The sequence below is a fragment of the Phoca vitulina genome, unplaced genomic scaffold (genome assembly GCF_004348235.1).
Source record: "Phoca vitulina isolate PV1807 unplaced genomic scaffold, GSC_HSeal_1.0 scaffold35, whole genome shotgun sequence".
In the NCBI taxonomy this organism is placed as follows: domain Eukaryota; kingdom Metazoa; phylum Chordata; class Mammalia; order Carnivora; family Phocidae; genus Phoca; species Phoca vitulina.
Genome location: NW_022589738.1, coordinates 9,921,473 through 9,938,080, shown reverse-complemented (window position 1 = coordinate 9,938,080; position 16,608 = coordinate 9,921,473). Strand labels below are relative to the sequence as shown.

The following is a 16,608-nucleotide window of genomic DNA, read 5'->3' as shown; positions in this document are numbered from 1 at the left end:
TATATAAGGAACTCATACGACTCAATAGCAAACAAATAATCTAGTTAAAATATGGGCAGAGAACCTGAATAGGCATTTTTCCAATAAAGACATACAAATGGCCAACACATACATGATGATTACTAACATTAGGAAAAAGCAAGTCAAAAAGACAATGAGATATTACCTCACACTTGTCAGTCTTGTCAAAAAGACAAGAGACAACAAGTGTTGGTGAGGATGTGGAGAAAGGGAACCTTTGAACACTGTTGGTGGGAATGTAAATTTTTATAACCACTATGGAAAACAGTATAAAGGTGCCTCAAAAAATTAAAAATAGAACTATTATATGATCCAGCAATTCCACTTCTGGGTATATAACCAAAATAAATGAAATCACTACTAGAAGAGATATTTGTATTCCCACCTTCATTGTAGCATTACTCACAAAATCTAAGAAATGGATATAATCTAAGTATCTACTGACAGATGAATGGATAAAGAAAATGTGGTATATACTTACAATGGAATATTATTTAGCCATAAAAAGAGGAAATCCTGCCATTTTCAACAACATGGATATACCTTGAGGACATTATTCTAAGTAAAATAAGTTAGAGAAAGACAAATACTGTATGATCTCACTTATATGTGAAATCTAAAAAAGCTGAACTCAGAAACAGAGAGTAGAATGGTGGTTGTGAGGAGTTGGCAGATGGAAGAAATGGGAAGATGTTGGTCAAAGGGTACAACTTCCAATTAAAGATGAGTAAGTTCTGAGGATCGAATGTAATATTGTGACTATAGTTAAGAATACTGTAACATATACTTGAAAGTTGCTAATAGAATAGATCTTAAATGTTTTAACCATAATAAAAAAAAGATCAAAGTAAACCCACAGCAAGTAAAAGAAAACAAAAATAAGAGCAGAAATCAATTAAAATCAAAACAGAAAATCAGTGAAACAAAAAGCTGATTCTTTTAAAAAGGTCAATAAAACTGACAAACTGTTAGCACAACTCATAATGATAAAAGAGAAGCTGCACATGACCAGTTTGAGAAACAAAAGAGGGGACATCATATAGGCACTACAGATATCAAAAGAAAAATAAGGGAATATTATATAAATAACTACACAAATATCTGGTAACTTAGAAGAAAAGGAACAAATGATTAAGGAGCACGAGCCACTAAAACTCACACAATGAGAAATAAATAACACAAATATGTATACAACTATTAAAGTAATTAAATCAGTAATTTTAAAAAGCTTGTGAAAAAGAAATTTCCAGGCCCACATGATCTCATTGGGTAATTTTACCAATTATTTAAAGGAGAATTACAGCCAACTCTAAATAGTATCTTGCAAAAAATAGAAGAGGAAGGAACATTTCTGAAACTCATTTTTTTGAGTACAGCATTATCCATTTAGTAAAATGAGACAGAGATAACACACTTATCATAATAGTAATGACAACAATAATAACAATTTATAAGTAAACTATAAGCCAATATTTCTCATAAACTTAGGCACAAAAATTCTGACCAAATTTTAGCAAACTTAACCCAGGAATGCATAAAAAGAAATATATACCAAGACCAAGTTGGCATTATTCCAGAAATGTAAATTTAGTTCAATATTTGAAATTTGATCAATATAATCCACCATGTCAACAAGCCAAAGGAGAAAGATGGCAATGTAATATCAACTGGTGCAGAAAAATCATTTGACAAAATTCAACACCCATTCTTGATAAAGGCTCTTAGAAAATCAGAGTAGGGAAATTAGGAATCGTCTTCCACAAAATGTATGTTGAAGTCTTAACCCCCAGTGCCTGTCAATGTGACCTTATTTGAAAGTAGGGTCATTGCATATATAATCAAGTCAAGATGAGGATATTCTGAATTAGGGTGGGCTCTAATCCAATATGACAGATATCATTATGAGAAGAGATACAGAGAAAGACACACAAGGAGAATGCCATGTGACATGGCACCAGAGATTGGACTGATGTGTCCACAAACCAAAGAAGCTCAAGGTTTACAGTCAACCCCAGAAGCAAAGAAAAAGGGATGGATCCAACTCTCCCCTAGAGTGTACAGTCCTGCCAACACCTTGATTTTGGACTTCTATTCTCCAGAGATGTGACAGAATAAATTTTTAATGTTTAAAGCCACCCAGATTGTGATAATTTGTTACAGCAGCTCTAGAAAACTACAGCAGAGGGGAAACAACTTTCTGAACTTGATGAGAATTCTCTGTAAAAATCCCACAGCTTACATCATATGTAATGACAAATGACTGAATGCTTTCCATTTAAGTTTGGAAAAAAGGCAACAATGTCCACTCTCATCATTCTCATTCAGTATAGTACTGGAAGTCCTAGCCAGTGAAATAAGGCATAAAATGAAATAAAGTCATAATGACTGGAAATGAAGAAATACAACTGCGCTATTTATAAAAGACATGATTGTCTATGTAGAAAATGCCAAGGAATCAAAAAACAAAGCTTGTAGCACAAATACCTTTCAGCAAATTCAGAGGACATGAGATAAACACATAATATCAACTGTATTTTTTTTTTTTTTTTTTAAAGATTTTATTCATTTGACAGAGAGAGACACAGCGAGAGAGGGAACACAAGCAGGGGGAATGGGAGAGGGAGAAGCAGGCTTCCCGCGGAGCAGGGAGCCCGATGCGGGGGCTTGATCCCAGGACCCTGGGATCATGACCTGAGCCGAAGGCAGACGCTTAACGACTGAGCCACCCAGGCGCCCCTCAACTGTATTTTTATATATTAGCAATAAACATTTGGAGACTAATTAAAAACAATGTACCTTTTACAATCACTCCAAAATCACAGGTCATATAGTCCAACATCCACCCAATATTGTGATGCCTTCTACCTTATAGGTAATCCTAGGGCTCATGATTGAACGATCTCTAACAAGGTGTAACATCTTGATCTCTAAATCCATTACTAAATTCACAGATATTATCTCTATGAAGGCTCCCTAACTATACACATCCCCTTTCTACTTCTCCCCCAAAATATTCAACCAATCCCTTATTGCCTAGACAACAGCAATAGCCAACTAACTAAATGATCTACCTCCATTCATATTTATCCTTTATATACATTTCAGCTAAGGTGTTCTTTTTCCAAATATATCACTTCTGTGATTGTAATACTTTAATGACTTTCCATTATTCTTTGGATAACGAGCAAACTTCTTACCATGGCCAATAAGAACTCTTAACTGTAAGGGTTGATTTGCTCAGATCTGCCCCAGCTTACTTTGTTGCCAAGCCTAATTATTAATTGAGTCCTTCATTCCAGTTTGGACAGTGACTTTGTGGCCATTCTACCTAAAAAGCCTTGTATTATCTGGCTCCAACTGACCTCTCCAGTATCTCCCTACCATGCCCTCTTATACCCATTTTCTCATCCACTCTGCAATTCCTTGGTCACCTGTTCATAGCTAGCTCTCTCCCGCTAAAGAATCTTTGCCCATATGTTTTTTTTTTTTTTTATGACTGCAATACTCTTCCCTTCCTCCTCACCTTCTTACCTCTTATAAACCTTCAAACCTTGCCCCAGAGAAGTTTCCCTGGTCTCTATGACTTAACCAAATCTCCTCATTATATGCATTCAGAACACCCTTAATTCTTGTCACAACAGATAAACTTTCATATTTGTCTAAATGTTTGTGTGATAAACATATCCACTGAAAACATGAATAATAAAAATAAAGGAATAAATGACTGAAAGAATATGTCCTATTACTGGTTTGAGTGATGAAACTATTTTTTTAGATAAGGACGTCATTTCTCTTCAGTTCCCATAGGGCAAGTTTATTTGTTATCTTTTGTTTTCTAGAACCTTGGTGAGAGATTTTAGGAGATCTCCTCATTCTGTTTTTCTCATAGTTCCAGATACCCTTGAGACTTTTAGTGACCCTCTTATAATCTAAAATTCAGAATGGATAAGTTATTCATGTTTCTCTAACAAGCTGCACCATAGCATTATACCTCAAAATGTCCAGATTTCCCTTCCCTATTATTATAATTTCTCATAGTCATGATTGCTACATAATTAAAGAGTTATCTCCATAAAGTTAAAACTAATTGCAGAGCATAGTATCCCTTCTGATAGCAGACCCATCAGTAAGACAGGTTACTTAAATATTCTTATCAAATATACCAAAAGAAGATATATGGATAACAGTTGACTCTGCTCTGTCTTGCTTCTTTGCCATTTTTATCATCTGCATAAGAAGGTTACCCCCATGGCCAGTATCCTTCTATATGACCTATAATCTTCTTTCCATTCTCTTTTTTAAAACCTCAATCCAAAGTTCAACATGATGTTTCAACCTTCATGTTCCTAGATTTTCACAGGGGAATATATACCATATATAACAGAAGTCTTTGTTTGCACTTTGTCTTAGATACTTCTTCTGAAAACAAAACAAAAACAAAAACGTACGCTTCTTACTGGCAAATTCTACCAAATATTTAAATAAGAAGTAATAATCAACTCTCTACAATCTCTTCTAAAAACAGAAGCAGAGGAAACATTTCCTAATTCATTTATGAGGCCAGCATTATCCTAATACCAAAGAGGATACATACTTTGCAAGAAAGTAAAATTAAAAACCAATATGTCTCTTGAATATAGATGCAAAATTCCTTAACAAAATATCAGCAAATCAAATCCAACAATGTATAAAAAGAATTATATACCATAACCAAGTGGGATTTATTCCAGGTATGCAATGCTGCCTTAATGCTTGAAAATCAATTAATTTAATTTATCACATCAACAGTCTAAGAAGAGAAATCAAATGACCATTTCAACAGATACAGACAAAGCATCAGACAAAATCCAGTACCCATTCATGATAAAAACTCTTAGCAAACTAGGAATAAAAGTGAACTTCTTCAATTTTATTAAAAAACATCTATAAAAAAGCCTACAGCTAAAATCAAACTTAATGATGAAAAACTAGATGTCTCCTCCCTAACACTGAAAACAAGAAGAGGATATTCCCTCTCACCACTCCTATGCAAATTCATACCAGAAGTCCTAGATAGTATAATAAAACATGAAAAGGACATAAAAGCTCCGCAGATCAGAAAGGAAGAAATAAAAACTATCCTTGGCTTTAGATGACATAATTATCTATGTACAAATCCTAAAGAACTGACCAAAAAATTGCCTGGAACTAATAAGCAATTACAGCAAAGTTGCAGGATACAAAATTAATTATAAAAATCAACCACTTTCCTATGTACCAGGAATTAACAACTGGAATTTGAAATTGAACACACAACACTATTTACATTAGCACTGAAAAATGACGTAAATAGATATAAATCTAACAATATATGTACCAGATCTAGATGAGGAAAACTACAATATTCTGATAAATAAACAAAAGAAGAACTAAATAAATGGAGAGAGATTCCATGTTCATGACTAGGAAGTCTCAATATTAAGATATCAATTCCTCTAAACTTTATCTGTAGATTTAATTAAATCTCAATAAAAATATAAGAAAGTTATTTTGAGACATGTACAAACTGACTCTAAAGTTTATAGGAAAAAGCAAAAAACCTAAAATAGTTAACACAATAATGAAAAAGAAAGTTGTAGGATGCACACTACCTGATTTCAGATCTTACTATAAAAGTGGTATAGTACAGGTGAAAAAATTGACACATACATCAATGGAACAGAGTAGATAACCCAGATACAGGCTTGCATAAATACAGGCAACTGTTCTTTGACAAAGGAGTAAAGGTAATTTAATGGAGAAAGGAGTTTTTCAACAAATGGCACTATACAAATTGGAAACCAATATGCATTCAATCAATCAATCAATCAAGAACCTACATTCAAACCTTACACCTTTCAGAAAAATTAAGTCAATGTGGATGATAGGCCTAAATGTAAATGGCAAAACTATAAGATATCTAGAAGAGAACATACAAAAAAATAAAAGCAACTTTGTGTTTGGTGATGAGTTTTTAGATATAACACCAAAAGCATAACCCATGAAAGAAAAAATTGATTAGACTTTATTAAAATTAAAAAATTTTTCTCTGTGAAAGGCACTGTTAAGTGCATGAAAACACAAGCTACAGATTCGGAGAATATTTTTTCAGAACAAGTACCTGTAAAGGATTTATATGCAAAATTTACAAATGATTCTAAAAGCTCAACAAGAACAAAACCAAAAATCCAATTAAAACATAGGTAAAAGATCTTAATAAACTACTCATCAATGAAGATATACAAGTGTCAAATAAGCATATAACATGCTCAGTGTCATTAACATTAGGAAACTGTAAATTAAAACAATGAGATACCACTATTAGAATGGCTACAATCCAAAAAACCTGACACTACCAAATGCTGGTGAAGATGTAGAACAACAGGAGATCTCATTCATTGCTGCTGGGGGTGCAAAATGGTAAAGCCACTTTAGAGGATAATTTGGCAGTTTCTTACATACCTAACCATATGCTTACTATACAATCCAGCATTTATAATACTAGGTGTTTATCCAAATGATTTGAAAACATACAACCATGCAAAAACCTGAGCAAATGTTTATAGCAACTTTTTTCATACTTGCCCCAAACTAGAATCTACCAAGCTGTCCCTTATTCAGCTATAAAAAGAAATGAGGTAGGAAGCTACAAAAAGACACAGACCAACCTTTAATGCATATTGGTAGTGAAAGAGGCCAGTCTGACAAAGCTACATAATATATGATCCAAGCCACATGACATTCTGGAAAAGATATAACTATAGAGTCAGTAAAAAAATCAGGGGCTGCCAAGGGCTCAGAAAGTAGGGAGGGATAAATAGGTAAAAGGTGGGGGATTTTAGGGCAGTGAAGATTATTCTGTATGATACTGTAATGTTGAACACACATTTGTCAAAATCCATGTAACTGTATAACACAAAAAGTAAACCCTAATGTAAACTATGGTCTTTAGTTAATAATAATATATCAATATGGGTTTGTCAATTGTAATAAATGTGAGACATTGATGCAAGGTGTTATTAAGAGGGGAAACTGTGCTGGGGTTTGGGAATGGGGTATACAGGAACTCTGTACTTTATGTGCAATTTTTCTGTATACTTAAAAAAATGGCTCTAAAAATGAAGTCTTATTAAAAATGTATGCTTCAATATTGTCTATTCCCACCAAATCTCAATGGTATTATGCAATAAATTTCTGCCTCCTCACAGTAAAGATAATACTTTGCTTGTTCTCCATATGTTCTATATGGCTATCCTAACCAGCTGAAGATATGAATATTGTTTCTAATAATTTTCCTTCTTAATCTTATTCCTTCAATTAATATTTTTTCCTTTTTTTAAACTAAGTCTTTTTTTCTCTCTTTTTTAAAGATTTATTTATTTGAGAGAGAGAGTGTGTGAGTGGGGAGAGGGGCAGCAGGAGAGAGAGAATCCTGAAGCAGACCCCCCGCTAGGTGTGGAGCCCAACATGGGGCTCAATCCCAGGACCTTGAGATCATAACCTGAGTTGAAATCAAGAGTCGAACGCTTAATCAACTGAGACACCCAGGTGCCCCTCCTTCAATTAATATTTATGTTCATGAGCTAGTTACTCTACTACTTGCCATGAATTTCCTGGCACAGACTACAATCCATTGCCCTTTCTTATATTACAGGGGCTGCTCTTAATAATTGGCCATTTTGACCTGGGTGGCTCAGATGGTTAAGCGTCTGCTTTTGGCTCGGGTCATGATCCCGGGGTCCTGGGATCGAGCCCCGCATCGGGCTCCCTGCTCGGCGGGAAGCCTGCTTCTCCCCTTCCCACTCCTCCTGCTTGTGTTCCCTCTCTCGCTGTGTCTCTCTCTGTCAGATAAATAAATAAAATCTTTAAAAAAAAAATAATTGGCCATTTTGCAGTACTGTACATATAAGACCCTCAGCAATCCCTTACTGCATGCTGTGAAGAAACAGATCTTTATTCTTTATTCCTAAAGATTAAATTACTTAGCTTGATAATTTTATAGAAGAATTGAAAAATATAATTGCTTTACTCATTTCCTGACCCAAATGAGTTTAGTTCTATGACCACAAAAATTATTAATAGTGTCATTTATTGATTAAATCTCCTCTAAATATTATCCATTATTTTAAAGCACCATCTTGTGATGTAAGGTCTTATTTGCCACATATACAAAGTATGTTTTAAACCATTAACAAAGCTGCTGCTTTAACATAAAGCAATATGTATATCCCCTTCTTTAATGTAGAGAAACAGTAATATCTCTGGATTGTTATGAAACAGGTAGAGGATATTTTTTTGACTCAAGATTTGAGAATTTCACATCATGTTCCTCCCCCTTCCTTTTTTTCTCTTAACTAATCTCAATGACTACATTTTATGAGGAAACATTAGGGCTCTGCATGCCTATCAAACTTCCATCAGCAAATTACATTTCTTCCAGATAAATTGTTTCTTTTTTTTGAAGCTATTCACCCAAAAGCATTTGTTTTAAAGTTGATCACTTGTGAATTTTGCTATCAAGATTTGCAACATCTTGATGTCACATGCATTGACAAAGTGTTTTAAATGGCCATATTAATTTTCAATTATGGAAAATAAGATATTATATAGAGATATGATATATGTATTTATCAATAAGTACTAATTTAGACATCAAATTCTATATGGAACAGAAAATCAAAATAATGACACAATAAGATACAATCCATATATATCTATTTAATACTTTATTTTCTAACTTCTGTGATTTCTGAATAACTGACTAGGTGGATCCTTGAAATGTTTCTTTTTATTCTGATTTCATGAAGTTATTCATTTACTCACTAATCAATCTTTACTGAAGCCCTAAATTATATAAAACACTTACTAAATGGTGATTTGGGGCTCTAGAATCTCATGTTCTTGAAGAATGAGAGATAAAGAAGATATCAAATATTTAATTGTTGACCACACAACAGACTTATGAGCACAGACGAATGGAACAAGGGAGATGTGCAATAACTATTGAATTAATGAATTAGAAATGGTCACCACGTCATTTTGCTCTTTCCCTCAGGCACGATGAATGAATAGAATAATAGAATCCAGGAGCCCCGTGGTTCTCTAGTTAAGTACTTCTGAATGGATGCCAATTCTACGGTACCTGCTCCCAGTCTCCCCATGGTACTCCTAACTCCAGCCATTCTAACTACTTTCAGTTCTTTCAATAGAACTCACTGTCTCATCCCCCTAGAACTTTGTATATATAATACCTTCCTCCTGGAACTCCTTCACTCCCTTCCCTAATCTGCATTGTAAATGACAACTTAACCTTCAAGACTGAGTTTAAAATGGGGTGCCTGGGTGGCTCAGTTGGTTAAGCATCTGCCTTCGGCTTGGGTCGTGATCTCCAGGTCCTGGGATTGAGCCCTGCATGGGGCTCCCTACTCAGCGGGGAGTCTGCTTCTCTCTCTCTCTCACTCTCTCTCTCTCACTCTCTCCCCCCCGCCCCTCCCCACCGCTCATTCTCTCTCTCTCTCAAGTAAATAAATAAAATCTTAAACAAAAAGACTCAGTTTAAAATACCCATTGATTGAAATAATTTATTGTGCACCTAGGTAGAGAGTTTACGAAGATGAATAAAACATGGTCCCATGGGGATCTCACTTTCTATAGAGTACAATATAATTGGAATAAAACACCACCTTTCCATATGCTTATTCCCTAATGATATGCAATAATGTTCTTTGAATTTGACTGCAGAAATCAGCTCAGTGTCTTTTAGTTGATTTCACAATTAACTTAATATTTATTGAATACTAACTTTGATTCAAGCATTTACAGGAGAAAAACACATTAAGAATCTTATAACCCTCCAAAATAAATGACCATACTATGAATTTCATACTGGGTTTATATTTTGATATTAAGGTAGAATGTCATTTTGTTCTCTTGCATATAACAACAGTAATTTTTCTAAGAGAATACCTGTATTATACTGGCCTACCTGGAATATTTATCTTCGGAAATTTGTTGAATGAATAAAATGTATTCATTTTATTCTAAATTATTTTCCTAAGTTTGATTCATTACTAGATACCTAATAGGAACAAATTCTGAACAAAAGACACAGAAGAAATAGCAAAAAAAAAAAAATCCTATATATTATGCCTAAGGAATATATACATATATATATGCACACATGTATACATATATATGTATATGTGTATGTGTGCATATATATATGCATATATATACATAAATGGTCAAGTAAGATTATATTTTGACGAGAAGAACAATTAGAATTTAGGAAAGTGGAGAGGAGATAAGAAAGGTATTTTAGAAGCAGACAGAAAGTGAATACAGGTGGGGCGCCTGGGTGGCTCAGTTGGTTAAGCGACTGCTTTCGGCTCAGGTCGTGATCCTGGAGTCTCGGGATCGAGTCCCGCATCGGACTCCCTGCTCAGCAGGGAGTCTGCTTCTCCCTCTGATCCTCCCCCCTCTCATGTTCTCTCTGTCTCATTCTCTCTCTCAAATAAATAAATAAAATCTTTAAAAAAAAAAAAAAGAAAGTGAATACAGGTGAGAAGTAATGGATAAGACACTCTGAGAATAGTGACTTTTTTTCCCTTAAGACTGAAGCAGAAGATCTGTTTTAGACAGTGGAAAGAAGAAATTGGAAAGGTCAGAGAGAGCTAGGACCATGAACAGCATGCATAATTTAGATGCCACTTTGGGTAAGCAACAGGAAACCATCAAATGCTTTTGACAAGGGAAGTCATATGTTAATAACATTGTTTTAAGGAGACTGGCTTTACTGCAATGTATAAAGTAGATTGGAATGAAAGGGACTACAGACAAAGAATTTAATGAGGTGATTTCAATTGCTCAAACATAAAGGAAAACCCATTCGAACTACTACTGAGCTAAAATATATATAAGTAGCAAAGGGTAACAACATTGGGTATAATAGAAAAATACAATTTGGGGAGTTTATTTCCACCTGTTTTTTTTTTTTTTTTGCCAATATTGCATTTGAAAAAATATTGGTTATGATAAAATCAGTTGAAACTATTTCACTAGTCCTGAAAAACTTTTTGAATGCATTAAATATGTTTACATTTAAACAAAAATATCTAATAATTTGAAATACCTTTGGATATTCAACTTCAAGACTTACTAGAAAGCTACAGTAATCAAGACAGTGTGGTATTGGCCAAAGAACAGGCAAATAGATCAGTGGAACAGAACAGAGAGCCTAGAAATAGACACACATACATATAGTCAACTGACCTTTGACAAAGGAGCAAAGGTAATACAATGGAGAAAAGAGAGTCTCTTCAACAAATGGTGCTGGAACAACTGGACATCCGCGTGCAAAAAAAAAAAAAAAGAATCTAGACACATACTTTACACCCACTACAAAAGTTAACTCAAAATGGATCATAAACCTAAATTCAAAACACAAAATTATGAAGCTAGTAGAAGATAACATAAAAGAAAACCTAGATGACCTTGGGAATGGTGATGCCTTATTAGATACAACAACCAAGACAAAATTCATGAAAGAAAAATTGGTAAGTTGGATCCTATTAATATTAAAAACTTCTCCTCTGTGATGGACAATATCAAGAGAATTAGAACACAAGCTACAGACTGGGAGAAAGTATTTGTGAAAGACACATTTGACAATGGACTGTTATGCATTATATGCAGAGAACTCTTAAAACTCAACAATAAAAAAAAAAAAAAAAACCCAAACAACCCAACTTAAAAATGGGCCAAAGACCTTATCACACACCTCACCAAAGAAGGTATACAGATGTCAAGTAAGCATTTGAAAAGATACATTGTGTACCACGTCATTAGGGAAATGCAAACCAAAACTACAATGAGATACCACTACACTTCTTTTAAAATGGCCAAAATCCAGAACACTGATAGCATCATATGCTGACAAGGGTATAGAGCAACAGGAACTGTCATTCATAATTGGTGAGAGTACAAAATGGCACAGCCATTTAGGAAGACAGTTTGGCAATTTCTTACAAAACTAGACATAACCTTACCATAGGATCTGGCAATCATGCTCCTGGGTGTTTACCCCAAAGACTTGAAAACTTATATCCACAAAAAACCTGTACCCAGATGTTTATAGCAGCTTTGTTCACAACTGCCAAAACTTGGGAGCAACCAAGACATCCTTCAGCAGGTGAATGGGTAAATAAGCTGGGGTACCTCCAGACAGTGGAATATTACTCAATGCTAAAAAAAAAATGAGCTATCAAGCCATGAAAAGACATGGATAAACCTCACATGCGTATCATCAAGTAAAAGAAGCCAGTTTTAAAAGGCTACATACCATATGATTCCAATTATATAACATTCTGAAAAAGTCTAAACTAGGAGACTAGGTTTCCAGGGGTGAGAGAGAGAGATGAATATAGAGAGCACTGAGGATTTTTTAGTGCAGTGAAAATACTCTGTATATTATAATGATGCATATATCTCATTGTTCTTCTTTCCAAATTCATAGAATGTACAACACCAAGAATGAACCAACCCTAAGGTAAACGGTGGACTTTTGGTGATTTTGATGTGTCAATGTAGGTCCATCCTTGGTAAAAAATGTACCATTCCAGTGGGTGAAGTTGACAATCAGGAAGGCTATGCATGAGTGGGGGCAGGAGATATATGAGAAATCTCTGCACCTTCTTCTCAAATTCTGTCATAAACCTAACACTGCTTAAAAAACAGTTTCTTTTTAAAGACTACATATTGGGTGATTTTATTTATATGTAATATCCAGAAAAGGCAAGATTTTAGAGACAGAAAGCAAATCACTGGTTGCCTGAGACTGGGGGTGGGAGCAGGGGTTGAATGCAAAGGGGCTTGAGGGATATTTTGGGGGAAATGGGAGAGTTCTAAACCTGGAATGTGGTTATGATTGCAAATTCTACAATTTTTCAAAGAAATTATTGAAATGTATACTTACAATGAAATTTTACGGCATGTTTGTTGTATCTCAAAAACAGGTGTAAAATATATTTTACACATGAGATAGGTAAAAGTATTATGGTCATACTGCCCATGTTATCACAAGTATAACAAGGATAGCTATGGTGGAGCAGAATAATAATATAGAAAATATAACCAAAATAGGTTACCTGATCATCTCCACTTAGTTAAACCACTTCATAACCCCAAACCATTAAAGTTCACTGAAAAATATTCCATTGATCTTTAAAATTTTTTTCTAGATATGTCTCCTGGGGCAAGGGAGATAAAAGCAAAAATAAACTATTGGGATTACATCAAAATAAAAAGCTTCTGCACAGAGAAGGAAACAATCAACAAAACTAAAAGACAACCTACTGAATGGGAGATGGTATTTGCAAATGACATATCTAATAAAGGGTTAGTATCCAAAAATCTATAAAGAACTGGTACAATTCAACACCTAAAAAACAAATAATCTAATTAAAAAATGGGCAAAAGTCATGAATAGACATTTCTCCAAAGAAGACATACAGATGGCCAACAGACACATGAAAAGATGCTCAACATCAGGGAAATGCAAATCAAAACTACAATGAGATATTACCTCACACCTGTCAGAATGGCTAAAATTAAAAACACAGGAAACAAGGGGTATTGACGAGGATGAGAGAAAGGGGAAACTTCTTTCACTGTTGGTGGGAATGCAAACTGGTGCAGCCACTCTGGAAAACAGTATGGAGGTCCCTCAAAAAGTTAAAAATAAGGGGTGCCTGGGTGGCTCAGTCGGTTAACGTCCAACTCCTGGTTTCAGCTCAGGTCATGATCTCAGGGTTCTGAGATGGGGCCCCATGTCAGGCTCCGCACTCACCGTGGAGTCTGCTTGAGACTCTCTCCCTTTCCCTCTCCCTCCTTCTCTGCCCCTCTCCCCACTTGTGTGCATGTGTGCTCTTTCTCTCTAAAATAAATACATACAATCTTTTTGAAAAAAGTTAAAAATAGAACTACCCTACGATCCAGCAATTGCACTACTAAGTATTTACCCAAAGGAGACAAAAATACTGATTCAAAGAGATACAGGCACCCTGATGTTTATAGCAGCATTATCAATAGCCAAATTATGGAAAGAGCCCAAATGTCCACTGACTGATGAATGGATAAAGAAGATGTGGTATATGCATACAATGGAATATAACTCAGCCATCAAAAAGAATTAAATCTTAGCATTTGCAAAGATGTGAATGGAGATAGAGAGCATTATGCTAAGTGAAATAAGTCTGTCAGAGAAAGTCAAATACCATATGATCTCACCAGTATATGTAATTTAAGAAACAAAACAGATGAAATGGGGGAAATAAAAGAGAGGCAAACCAGGAAACAGACTCTTAACTATACAGAAAAAAACTGAGGGTTACTGGAGGGGAGGTGGGTGGGGGGAATGGGTAAAATAGGTCATGGGGATTAAGGAATGCTCTTGTTGTGATGAGCACTAGGAATTATATGGAAGTGTTGAATCACTATATTGTACAGCTGAAATTAATATTACACTGTATGTTGACTAACTGGAATTTAATAAAAACTTGAAAAAAAAATACTACAGTGAGATATCACCTTACACCTATCAGAATGGCTAAAATCAAAAACACAAGAAACAACATGTGTTGGTGAGGATGTGGAGGAAAAGGAACCCTCGTGTACTGTTGGTGAGAATACAAACTGGTGTAGCCAGTGTGGAAGACAGTATGGAGGTTCCTCAAAAAGTTAAAAACAGAACTACTCTATGATCCAGTAATCAGACTCCTAGGTATTTACCCAAAGAATACAAAAACACTAATCCAAAAGGATATACGCAGCCCTATGTTTATTTGTTTATTGCAACATTATTTACAATAGCCAAATGATGGAAGCAGCCCAAGTATCCATTGATAGATAAATGAATAAAGAAGAAATGGTACACACACACACACACACACACTTCAGCCATAAAAAGAATGAAATTTTGCTATTTGCAATAGCAAGGATGGAGGAAGAGGGTATAACACAAAGTGAAATATGTCAGTCAGAGAAAGACAAATACCATATGATTTTATTAACATGTGGAATTTAAGAAACAAAACAAATGAACAAAGGAAAAAAACAGAGAGGCAAACCAAGAAACAGACTCTTAACTATACAGAACAAACTGATGGTTACCAGAGGGGAGGGGAGGGGATGGGTAAAATAGGTGAAGGGGATCAAGAGTACGCTTATTATGATGAGCATTGAGTAATGTATAGAATTGTTGATCACTATATTGTATGCCCCAAACTAATATAACACTGTATGTTAACTTTACTGGAATTAAAATAAAAAACTTAATGAGAGTGGGCTATAAAAATACATTAATAACATCCTTTGAAAAACAAATAGAGGGGCACCTGGGTGGCTCAGTCAGTTAAGTGTCTGCCTCTTGGTTTCAGCTCCGGTCATGATCTCAGGGTCCTAAGATCGAGTCCCTCATCAGGCTCCACACTGAGCACAGAGTCTGCTTGAGATTCTCTCTCTCCCTCTGCCCCTGTCCCTGCTCATGTGCCCTCTTTCTCTCTCTCTCAAATAAATAAAATCTTAAGGAAAAAAGAAAAACAAATAGAAATATCATCCTAAATTTCAGTATCTATTTACTTTTGTTCTTGTTTTTTTTGGTCTTCACTTTGTAGGCTCTATTTTTCCAATTTTTAATTAAAAATTATGAAATATATTAAGCTTTGATTCATAAAATCAATACTTCTCTGGCTTAAACAGCAAAAGATGACATAATAGAATTTTCCATCTTAAATTTTTTTCTCAATTCAGCATAAATTACATTCACAAAACCAGTTATATACTTTTGTTTGATACATTACCTCGTCTGACTTGTCAGCCTGAAGTCAACAATAGATTCCTTAAATAAACCAATGCCTTCAATATCAATGACATCATCCACATCAGGCTCAGTAGCAACCAACGTTATGGGAAACTTCCAAATCCCATCTGTTATGCACTCTATTTTCAGTGTAATTTGAGTCCTTAAATAGAAAAAGAGATTACAAAGGATACTACAGGAAAACAAGTAAAAAGAGAATACAATATAGCAGACCAATATCTAGGGTGAAAATGTAAGCAAACCTTGTGGTTTTGGTAAAAATATTGGGACTTTTAATTCTTTTTTAAATTTTTAATTTATTTTTATTTTTTAAAAGATTTTATTTATTCATTTGAGAGAGAGAGAGAGAGAGATACAAAGAGAGCACAAGCAGGGGGAAAGGCAGAGAGAGAGGGAGAAGCAGACTCCTTGCTGAGCTGGGAGCCCGGAGTGGGGTTCCATGTAGGACTCAATGTGGGGCTCAATCCCAGGACTTGGAGATCATGACCTGAGCCGAAGGCAGATGCTTAACCATCTGAGCTACCCAGGCGTCCCTGGGACTTTAAATTCCTTAAAAAAATGCAGGTGACTGTGAATTACATTTTAGAAATAAATTTTAGGTCTTTGGTTATATTATCAATCTCCCTGTGAGGTAATTATTTTGTAGCCCATCTTATCTACTCTCTACTTATTTACTAAGTACCAGTAAAATA

The 16,608-nt window shown here is 34.9% G+C and overlaps 1 protein-coding gene across 1 annotated transcript in view; it reads right to left on the bottom strand.

Annotated features, from left to right (window-relative positions):
- Window positions 1-15,892: 15,892 nt before the first annotated feature.
- Window positions 15,893-16,608, bottom strand: part of CFAP47 (cilia and flagella associated protein 47) — a 453,685-nt gene continuing 452,969 nt past the window's right edge. Inside the window, exon 62 of the mRNA XM_032426488.1 lies at window positions 15,893-16,058. Coding sequence (XP_032282379.1) covers window positions 15,893-16,058 — 166 coding nt within the window. The remainder of the gene's footprint in view (window positions 16,059-16,608) is intronic.